General features: G+C 35.8%; 1 protein-coding gene across 2 annotated transcripts in view; it reads right to left on the reverse strand.

Annotated features, from left to right (window-relative positions):
- LOC149802891 (leucine-rich repeat serine/threonine-protein kinase 1-like) overlaps positions 1–12,265 on the reverse strand; it is a 148,005-nt gene that overhangs the window by 32,953 nt on the left and 102,787 nt on the right. For both annotated transcript variants that reach the window (XM_089952359.1, XM_089952360.1), the window contains exons 25-28: positions 11,891–12,142; positions 8,031–8,153; positions 7,456–7,654; positions 2,425–2,549 (exon numbers count right to left, since the gene is read on the reverse strand). In XM_089952359.1, coding sequence (XP_089808485.1) covers positions 2,425–2,549; positions 7,456–7,654; positions 8,031–8,153; positions 11,891–12,142 — 699 coding nt within the window. The remainder of the gene's footprint in view (positions 1–2,424; positions 2,550–7,455; positions 7,655–8,030; positions 8,154–11,890; positions 12,143–12,265) is intronic.

Consider the following 12,265-nt stretch of genomic DNA (forward strand, 5'->3'; position numbering starts at 1 on the left):
TACACCTTCAACCTACTTTTTTGTACATCTACCATTACGCCTTCAACCTACTTTCTTGTACTTCTACCATTATGCCTTCAACCTACTTTCTTGTACATCTACCATTATGCCTTCAACCTACTTTCTTGTACATCTACCATTATGCCTTCAACCTACTTTCTTGTACATCTACCATTACACCTTCAACCTACTTTCTTGTACATCTACCTTTACGCCTTCAACCTACTTTCTTGTACATCTACCATTACGCCTTCAACCTACTTTCTTGAACATCTACCATTACGCCTTCAACCTACTTTCTTATACATCTACCATTACACCTTCAACCTACTTTCTTGTACATCTACCATTATGCCTTCAACCTACTTTCTTGTACATCTACCTTTACACCTTCAACCTACTTTCTTGTACATCTACCATCATGCCTTCAACCTACTTTCTTGTACATCTACCATTACGCCTTCAACCTACTTTCTTGTACATCTACCATTACACCTTCAACCTACTTTCTTGTACATCTACCATTACGCCTTCAACCTACTTCCTTGTACATCTACCATTACGCCTTCAACCTACTTTCTTCTACATCTACCATTACACCTTCAACCTACTTTCTTCTACATCTACCATTACGCCTTCAACCTACTTTCTTGTACATCTACCATTACGCCTTCAACCTACTTTCTTGTACATCTACCTTTACACCTTCAACCTACTTTCTTGAACATCTACCATTACGCCTTCAACCTACTTTCTTATACATCTACCATTACACCTTCAACCTACTTTCTTGTACATCTACCATTATGCCTTCAACCTACTTTCTTGTACATCTACCTTTACACCTTCAACCTACTTTCTTGTACATCTACCATCATGCCTTCAACCTACTTTCTTGTACATCTACCTTTACACCTTCAACCTACTTTCTTGTAGATCTACCATTATGCCTTCAACCTACTTTCTTGTACATCTACCATTACACCTTCAACCTACTTTCTTGTACATCTACCATTACACCTTCAACCTACTTTCTTGTAGATCTACCTTTACGCCTTCAACCTACTTTCTTGTACATCTACCATTACGCCTTCAACCTACTTCCTTGTACATCTACCATTATGCCTTCAACCTACTTTCTTGTACATCTACCTTTACACCTTCAACCTACTTCCTTGTACATCTACCATTATGCCTTCAACCTACTTTCTTGTACATCTACCTTTACGCCTTCAACCTACTTTCTTGTACATCTACCATTACGCCTTCAACCTACTTTCTTGTACATCTACCATTACGCCTTCAACCTACTTTCTTGTACATCTACCATTACGCCTTCAACCTACTTCCTTGTACATCTACCATTACGCCTTCAACCTACTTTCTTCTACATCTACCATTACACCTTCAACCTACTTTCTTGTACATCTACCATTACGCCTTCAACTTACTTTCTTGTACATCTAACATTACGCCTTCAACCTACTTCCTTGTACATCTACCATTACGCCTTCAACCTACTTCCTTGTACATCTACCATTATGCCTTCAACCTACTTTCTTGTACATCTACCATTACGCCTTCAACCTACTTTCTTGTACATCTACCATTACACCTTCAACCTACTTTCTTGTACATCTACCATTACGCCTTCAACCTACTTTCTTGTACATCTACCATTATGCCTTCAACCTACTTTCTTGTACATCTACCATTATGCCTTCAACCTACTTTCTTGTACATCTACCTTTACACCTTCAACCTACTTTCTTGTACATCTACCATTACACCTTCAACCTACTTTCTTGTACATCTACCATTACACCTTCAACCTACTTTCTTGTACATCTACCATTACACCTTCAACCTACTTTCTTGTACATCTACCATTACACCTTCAACCTACTTTCTTGTACATCTACCATTACACCTTCAACCTACTTTCTTGTACATCTACCATTACACCTTCAACCTACTTTTTTGTACATCTACCATTACACCTTCAACCTACTTTCTTGTACATCTACCATTACACCTTCAACCTACTTTCTTGTACATCTACCATTACACCTTCAACCTACTTTCTTGTACATCTACCATTACACCTTCAACCTACTTTCTTGTACATCTACCATTACACCTTCAACCTACTTTCTTGTACATCTACCATTACACCTTCAACCTACTTTCTTGTACATCTACCATTACGCCTTCAACCTACTTTCTTGTACATCTACCATTACACCTTCAACCTACTTTCTTGTACTTCTACCTTTACACCTTCAACCTACTTTCTTGTACTTCTACCATTATGCCTTCAACCTACTTCCTTGTACATCTACCATTATGTCTTCAACCTACTTTCTTGGTAGAACTCTGAACATTTATCACTGAAAAAGGAACACTATTTTCAATTTGTCTCACCCTGTTTGCTAGGCATTTGTTGTTCTTGTCATATATAAAGATGTCCAGACTGTTGTTGGAACTAGCTTGGCTGGCGACCCAGACCTGTGTGTGGTCTTCCTTCATCAGTTCATAGTCAACTGGATCTATGGCAGAAATAATACAGTAACTTAATTATATGATGTGTCATAAATCCATTTTTTCTTCTGTACCTTGTATCCATGATATCATATATTTTTTATCCTTCATATGTCTGATTCCATGTATTTTCAATAATAGTATGTGTGATATCATTTATTTTCAATACCACATATGTGTGATATCATCAGAAGCAATCATTTACAATTTTTGTCTTACCACTGAACTCATTTAATAGTTTCTTGAGCAAGCTTAACCCAAACCAAAATTCATGCTTATTACAAGCTTGCTTGGAAAAAGCTAGCTGAGGATGCAGAAGCTAGTAAGGGTACTTGCACAAGCTTGCAAAAGGAATTTTTCCAAGTCTGCAAGTTGCAAAATCTAATAATTGATGTAAACTTGTGCAAGCTTGCAATAATAAGTCATGAAAGTTGAAAGATGGCAGTTCTGCATGAGATCAGTACTTCCTGAAATAATGAATATATGTTTTGACTAGATCATGTTCAGCATAAGAAACTATGCTGTCAAATTAAAAGATGTTAATTTGATTTTTATTCATAGCATCTGATAATGCCAACATTCTATAAAGAATTGAGCTTCGTGAATTTTGCTTTTATAAAAAGAAATCAAATAATAAAAGCATGCAAGATGTAATGTGGTTTTCCACGACAGAGACTTATTTCAGTATCTAGGCCTTAAAGGCTGTTTCTTACCCCGTTTTATGGTCAGGAGACTTGTTTATGAACTCCATATATACACAAAACATATTTGAGTCACAAGAACATAAAACAACCATTGTAGCCTTGCGTTCAAAATTAGGCACAATTTTCAAGGTTGAACCGTCACAATTTTGCTTGTTAATTTGGGAAATTTCATTGCACACAGAACCAATATATGTGCAGTAACCAATCCTATCACCTGAGATATATATTAAAATCATGGAGTTATCATTTTGGTGAGTAAAATCAATAGTGTCTTGTATTTTGCCAGTTTACGGGACTGCAGATTGGCAACAGCATACTGTTTCACTTTTACGACTTAAATACGTCAAAAAATGACTTTGTAATGTTGCTTCACCCAATGACTGAGGTGACAACTCTGAATATCATTATTATTTATTGCTGCACTTGCCGAATTGCACTAATTGATGCAATGCTGTCAGTTATCGACAACAGGGTCTCGAGATAATAAAATTACGTGCACGCTTGTTAATCTCTTTTCATTCTCAAAAAAGATGGCAGTCTTTTTATTTCAAAATGTCTTAAGGTACCTTTTTTGTGTTTAAAGCTCTGCAGTACCATTCATTTGACATGTGCTGTAGCCCTTTTAAAATGGATGGTAAAACTAAAATTTAGGAGCTCATTAATGGATGATCTTAAATAACGTTTACTGATGTTTCTTCAGCTTGTTAAGTGAATTTTTTTAATGTTGAACTTAAAATGGAATGTTTTTGCCAAAAAGGTAAATAGTCAGTTTATTTTCCTGGTTACATAGTATATGTTGCTGTAATCCATTTCAGTGGTTGTTACCTGAGTCATACCAGAAGCAGAGGAGGATGCAGAATTTTATTTTGAGGATTTTGTTTAGAAGAGGTGTTTCAGAGTAATTCAAATGGCAAACATTCTTGTTTTTCACCTATTAGTTTATAATTTTGACAGACGAGAGGGAACCTAACCATTTGACACCAGCCTCCCCCAAATGGATTTCTATATGAAAGTGAATTAGTAAAACATTTCCAAAGCCAAACAGAACAAAAGTATAAAGAGTTTCCTCATGCAGATCCCATTCATATACTCTTATTTTTATCTGATTAAATATTATTAAATGATTTGATGACTTCATTCTTTTCTTTCATTGTGACAGAAAGGTCTCATACTAATTAATGTTCACATAATATTAACATTTTCATTTTAATATTTTTTCATTACTCATACTTTTCTCACATCAAAATCTAGAAAAATGGAGGTATGTGACCATGTATAGAATAATTTAATCGATGCCATATTAGTACTTCTGATGCAACTAGCTAGGCCAGCTTTGTTTGCAAGCTTGTAGTTGGTAAGCTTCAGCAAGCTTGTAATTGGTAAGATTGTGCAAGCTTGTGATTGGTAAGCTTGTAATTGGTAAGATTGTGCAAGCTTCTAATTGGTAAGCTTGCATGGTTTCAAATCTGAGCTTGTGTAAGGTTATATTACAAACTTGCTGCAATCTTAAAAATAAACTTGCAATTTTGTTTTGGGAGCTTTTGGTATATTTGATCATGTGGTACACAGAATCTAAGGTGCAATAATTTAATATGCAACTTATAAATTAGACGATAGTATAGAAATGCATTTTTTTAAAAAAAACAATTTTGGAATCTTTGTGTGAAATCATAAAAATCTCTGTTTCTAACCTACAAATGACCCCACCCAGTATGTGACATTGCTGCCAGCCCACTGGTCTGATGCCAGCCATTTTCATGGCAGACTAACTCAAAAAATATGTTGAAAGTCCATCAGACCATTTGGATTTTTAGGCAGATCAAGTCCATCTGACCATTTAGATTTTTAGGCAAATAGAGTAAAGTCCCTATGACCATTTGGATTTTTAGGCAAACAGAGTAAAGTCCATCTGACTATTTGGATTTATAGGCAGATAAAGTCCATCTGACCACTTGGATTTTTAGGCAAATAGAGTAAAAAGTCCATCTGACCATTTGGATTTATAGGCAGATAGAGTAAAGTCCATCTGACCACTTGGATTTTTAGGCAAATAGAGTAAAGTCCATCTGACCATTTGGATTTTTAGGCAAACAGAGTAAAGTCCATCTTACCATTTGGATTTTTAGGCAAATAGAGTAAACTCCATCTGACCATTTGGATTTATAGGCAAATAAAGTCCATCTGAATATTTGGATTTTTAGGCAAATAGAGTAAAGTCCATCTGACCACTTGGATTTTTAGGCAAATAAAGTAAAGTCCATCTGACCATTTAGATTTTTAGGCAAACAGAATCTGCAAAGTCTTAATATTTATGATATTAAAAGAAATATGAAATATTAGAAACCAAGTGAAAAATAATAATGGTCAATTGTTTCTGATGACCACTCATGAATCTGGGTGAGATGAGATAATACATAATTCATATTTAATCTGGATTAACTAGAGGCTTGTAATTCCAAAAAAAGACTCTTCAGCATCTATGCAATGTCTGATGACACATGCTACTTCCATTTCCAAAGACAACATGTGGATGTATTTAGATAACTGTTAGGCACCAGAGGCTAAAATTACCAAACACAGCCGAGGAAAAAAGATCTATTCAAAATGAATATGAAGGTATGAAATGACAAAAAAATGTTGTGATACAGAATTCATTTGGAATATAGAAACAGGATGAATGCAAAGACCAGGACAATGCTGTTATACTTTGTTCAGGTCAGCATTACGAATGATATCGGAGACTGTAGCTCAGTGAATTTTCATGTAAGTCTCTAAACATGTAGCTAAAGTTAGTAAATTTCTTTTGCAGGCAAATGATTTCAACGTTATTTGTATCAACATGCAAATAAATAGTACTCATTTGATACATACAGAGAAAAAAAGAATGGTCTGAGTAAGTAAGTCATGCTGGCGGCCCTGGAGTTGTGGAAGAGTTCATTTTGATACAGAACTAAGCTGTTATGTGAGCCATTGCATGCCACAGGTAAACAAAGACAAATTATATCACAAACATACATTAAGTAAAAATATAATTCAGTTTTAAAGAAAACTAGATAATGCAGATCATCAAATTATATTCCATGTTCTTGAAGAAGGCATTTTGAGCTTTATCAGTTTTAGAAATACTGGTCATAATTGAAAGTAGATCTACATTATTTGTAAAATTTAAAAAATCTTCAAGCGAAGGTGCTGTCTGTCTGTCAAATTTGACCAAATTCTGTTCAGTAGTTTTAGAGAAGAAGTCCTTCAATGTTATTATAATTTTAGTAACAGTGGCCAAATTGGACAGATGTCCTCTGTACACAATTGACACACATTTAAGTAAGGATGCTCTGTTCCAAGTTTGGCTGAAACTAGTCAGGCCGTTTTTAAGAATAAGCTGAAATTAGTAACTGTTGACAGATGTTAGTAAAAGTGGCCACATTTCATTGTATATTGACAGCATTTGCATAAATATGAAAGGTCTTCATGCCAGAATGCTTTCAAACAATTTAGATCCAATTATGTTTGGCAGTTCTGGAGAAAAGCCATTTAACGCTTTTTCAATTTCGAGAAATAGCTGAATTTGGATCAGTATCATTTGTATAAAAAATCAGAATGGTCTTTATGCCAGCAAACTGTGTCAATTTGGCTGAAATTGGTCAAGCTGGCTTTCAAAATAAAGAGAATGACAGATGATGGGCAACAGCATAAACTCACCTGGCATTATGGTCAGGAGAGGAAACTAAAACCATATTCAAACAGAGTGTGTGTATTTGTGTGTGTGATGTGGAATTTTAATGTAGCTTTAAAAATCAGTCGTTACTATGATGTCTACAGTGTGGCAGTTTATAGTGATGGGGCATCATGCCACAAACATGTAGCATGATGTCCCATCCAGTCACATTATCCTGACACCAGGCTGACCAGTCCTAACACTAACCTCTTAATGCTGAGCAGCTGTTAGTACCATTTTAAAAAGTCTTTGGTATGATTTGGCCGGATTTCAACCCGCAATCTCCCACACGAGGCAGATCCTCTACGACATAGGCCACCAGAATGGTCCACACAGCATGCAAATTTCCCAAATGTTAAGACAGTTTACATCACAAAAATGGACACATCAAACAAGTCAAATCCTGTTTAATCATGTAAGAATGCAACTAGAGACCCTGGACAGCTGAATACAGACTCCTACACAATTTTTGTATTTAAGAGAATGAAGACTCACCGATATACTGTCCCTCAACATACACAGAGCAAGCAGACAGAACCGCAACACTGGCTCCCATTGAAACTGTGTCTGAAAGATGACAGAACTGTGGACAGCTGGCAATCATGCGAATCTGGGCAGCAGATGGGCGATCCTCCTGCTCGTGGGACCAGCAGACTGTCATTAGATCCAACATGTGGGATGGATACATAGCCTCCTGTGATAGTGTACATATCATTAATTTTGGTGTCAATTTATCTTAACAAGTATATGCAAGGTAAGAGAGAGACTATCAGGAATGTTATCAGTACTATTAATGTTATTTTATCAGTAAAATTGACACCTAGATGAAAAATACATAATATATTTCACAAATATTCTCTGAAATAATAAAACTTTATTAAATTTAGTCTGACAACTAAATTTGCCAAAAAGATTTAATTCATGATCATGGCCACAAGGTAAATACAAATGTAAATATATGTTGCCATGGTAAGTGAATCAAGAAAATATTTTATAGCAACAATATGCTGACTCAGGTTTTACTGAGTTTACACAATCTTTTCGAACTTCATTTGAAAAGATAAAACTACCTCTAGCGTGATGCTTGGTCTTCCACCATGATATACATGGAGTGTGGGGTTTGCAATCTCCTCCAGGGGCTGTCGACAGGTAATAAGTTCAAACAGAAACATTCCAAAAGAAAATATGTCCACCTGAAATTGCAACAGAAGACAACTCATGTTTCAATAGCAATTAGACAACCTAGCCATACTGTATATACTCGCTTCTAAGACGAGTCCAACTGCAAACTGCACAGACCAAGATCTGCCATCACATAATGCGCTGGCTGATCTGGGTCTGTGCAGCTTTTTAGGAGTAATCAATAGAACAAACAACATCAACCCTGATGAGAATATGCATTATATTACATCAGATCAGGATGGTTGTTGTTTGCAATTTGACTCTACTATTATGCAAGAATAAAGAGTAAATTTGCATCTTAGACATTTTATTACTCACTTGCATGAGCAAACTTTGATCAATTTTTACAGTAATTTGTCCTTTTGTCTCATCATATGTAAACACATACATGTAAGAAAATATTATCATGCAAAAAGACACAGTCATATTTGAAAAATACTATTTGGAGTGAACATAGTAAAAAAGAACAGAAATAAAAACATTTATTGACACTACAATATATATCCATAATGTGTGTAAGCAGTAAACAGTCATGCTTAATGCTCATGGAAAACATAGTTTATACAGTTGATTGTTTTAGAGGTTAAAGATCAGTCATAGATAAACAAGTACCACTGCACAGATTACTTAACTGACTGATAATAGCCAGTGTGATGTTTTACTGTGTTTGTGAGAACCCATTAAGTTAATATGCATAGGTAAAGTAAACAAGGTGGTACAACCCCCATTATCTGAAGTTATATAAACCAAAGATATACAGTTTGAAGAAACAAATGTGATTACTTTTTCTTACCTTCAATGATAATGTTTAAGACATATTTATTAAAGATTCTTGTCTAGTTCATAAACAGCAGCAATGTTTCTTTTGAAGTAAGATTTTACTGCATATATAACATGCAAAATAATGTCATTTAGATAATTGGAATAGTTTGGAAGTGTGATTAACTTTTGAAGGCAAGATTAAAAACACAGCTGCAAAATTCAGGAAAGGGAGATGCCAACAGCAATACATGCAAAACACAGTAAAACAAATTTTACAAATGCTTGTTGACAGTCTGACTGGTGAAGTGCATATCAACTTTAGTCATAGTGATGCTCTGGAGCAATGCACAAACCCACAGCTCAATCCCTACTAAGGGATCAGCCTTTCATTTTGGGACCAAATCTTCACAGTACACTAGCTGAACTCACTGTGACATATTTTGTAGTCCTACAATGATAACAGTGTTTTCTGGATTCATGAAAGGATCAATCATAACAGTGCACTAGCTGAACTCATGACAGGGACAATACAGAAACAGTGTACTACCTGGACTTGTGAGAGGACCAAATTGTAACAGTGTAGTATCTGGGTTCATGATGGGACCCAATGGTAACTGTACTACTTGAACTCATGACAGGGGCAAAATGGTAACATTGTTATAAATGGATTTCTATTTGGGGCAAAATGGAAATATCATACTACTTTGGACTAATGAACAAAAAATTATGTACTACTTGGACTAATGAGGAAAAAATGGTAACAGTGTACTACTTGGATTCATGATGGACAAATGTTAACAGTGTATTACTTGAACTCGTGACAGGGACACAATGGTAACTGTGCAACTTGAACTCATAACAAACAAAATAGTAACAGTGCATTACTTGAACTCATAACAAACAAAATAGTAACAGTGCATTACTTGAACTCATGACAGACAAAATGGTTACAGTGTATTACTTGAACTCATGACAACGACAAAATAATACTGTATTACTTGAACTCATGACAAGGACAAAATGGTAACAGTATTACTTGAACTCATGACAAGGACAAAATAATACTGTATTACTTGAACTCATGACAAGGACAAAATGGTAACAGTATTACTTGAACTCATGACAAGGACAAAATGGTAACTGTGCATTACTTGAACTCAAGACAGGGACAAAATGGTAACAGTGTACTACTTGAACACAACTTGAACTCATGACAGGGACTAAATGGTAACAGTGCATTACTTGAACTCATAACAGACAAAATGATAACAGTTTATTACATGAACTGATGACAGGGACAAAATGGTAACAATGCATTACTTGGATTCATGATGGAACAAAATGGTAACAGTGTATTACTTGAACTCATGACAAGCATAGCTGCCAATCTTCCAGGCTCACAATCAGTGAAAACTGGGATAAAAAGTCGTGAATTTGGACATGAATTAGTGAAAAAACCATGACAATAACTCCATCCACTCTGACCGTCAATACTACACTATATCAAGATCGCAATATAAAACAAACACTACATATATGCAGAAATATATCTGCATTTCTATTTATTATGGCATTCATAAACTTCACTTGTTCTTGTGGTTATTTATCAAGACATGATACTGTGGCAGACCTGAACTTCCTCAACTGCTTGATCATAAATTTGTTTTTTAAACAGTTCAGACTTCTTGCCTGCTGGTTGATCTTGGTGACTAAAATTGCTGACAAATTTTCTGCAGCTAAGGAGGCCCTAAAGTCTGTCTTATATTTCCTCACTAGAGAAAATACTCTTTGGCTGTCACTGTTGCTGTGAGGAATGCACAGGAGCTGCAGCACTTTTGGTTCTTCCACAGGGAAATTTGGAAGCGATATTCGAGTCCGTGAACATTTGTCGGAACAAATAGTTAGCATGGTCTCCAGCTGATAAAGGTAGATTGTGTTCAACAAGAAAACTCACAAATAATGCTTCAGCATTGGTAGCTTGCAGGTCTTCCACCGATGGCTTAAAATATTCCAGAGATGAAATCTGCGAATTCTTAATTTTCCCAACTTCTACATGTTTTTTGCAACCGATGTGCTTCCTCACATCATCTCTGTGACCATGCCCAAAACTACAATTTGTGGCACACTGTGCAAAAAGCATGATGTATATCAATATTTAATGGCAGAATGCACAGCCAAGTTTTGATATATTCCAAATTAAACTTCACTTTTTGAGCAATACATTTCTTTTTCCTTGGTGGGAAGACATTTTCAAGATTTTACATGCGATGCTGAATGTTAACTCAAATCAGTGTTGGTGACACATGCGTGGAGCAAAATTCTGGTTAGGCCCCAGTTTCTCTTAAAAGCATTTGTAAAACTACTCTTAACCATATAGATTAAAATATGCTAAAATGCTTTCTACCAGGCCAACTGTACTAAGCAGCTGTAATTCTACAAATATTGCAACCAGAAGTACCAGACCGTTTCGGCAACCGTGAATATCACAACTAGCGCTTAACGGCAAAGCAGTTATTTTATTAAAGATTTAAAATAATTAAGAATTGGAGAGTTCGTGAATTTTTGGCTTGTGGCGTGAAACCGTGAATCACTGAAAAAGTCGTGAAATTCACGCCAAATTCATGAGGGCTGGCAGCTATGGACAAGGACAAAATGGTAATAGTTTATTACTTGAACTTGTGAAAAGAACAAAATAGTAACGGAATACTACATAGATACAGAATGAGAGGGCCTTATCTAAGGGCACTTCAAAAGAGAGTGAGTAACTATTATTATTTTATTGGATCCTCTATCAGAACATAAAGTTTTGTTCCTGCCCTCAAATTATGACCCTTCAGGTAGGATTTTCCTTTTTCACATCAATATATACGACTAATTTTAATAATTCTGCGTTGCAGTGGCATAATGAAACAAAATGTGAAAATACACATCAAACTAAAGATGATGAAATGCAAATCACTCTCTCTTTGATCCATCTGTACACTACCTTTTCTGTGTATGTTTCCCTCCCAGCACGATGCAGAATCTCTGGAGCTATAAAGGGGGGAGTCCCACCATATCCCTTGGCCCCTGTTGGCATCACTGACCTACTAATACCATAGTCTGCTAAACGAACAAGGACTGGCTGGGTGGGACTCGCATCCTGGACTCTTGGAAAATGCCAGACAAGGATGTTGTCAGACTTAAGATCTCGGTAAATGATGTGTCTTTCATGCAAGTAGTCCAAAGCATCAGAAACCTATAATATGATACATCTGCAGATTATTCTGCATTTATTTTTGCTGTTCTGGACATGAGCTTTAAAACAACGTTTCTTTTACCAAAGGAAATGCCCTATTTTGGCTCATTTATAGACAAATGC

Source organism: Sinohyriopsis cumingii, chromosome 3 (assembly GCF_028554795.1).
Source record: "Sinohyriopsis cumingii isolate HCF-2022 chromosome 3, ASM2855479v2, whole genome shotgun sequence".
Classification (NCBI taxonomy): Eukaryota; Metazoa; Mollusca; class Bivalvia; order Unionida; family Unionidae; genus Sinohyriopsis; species Sinohyriopsis cumingii.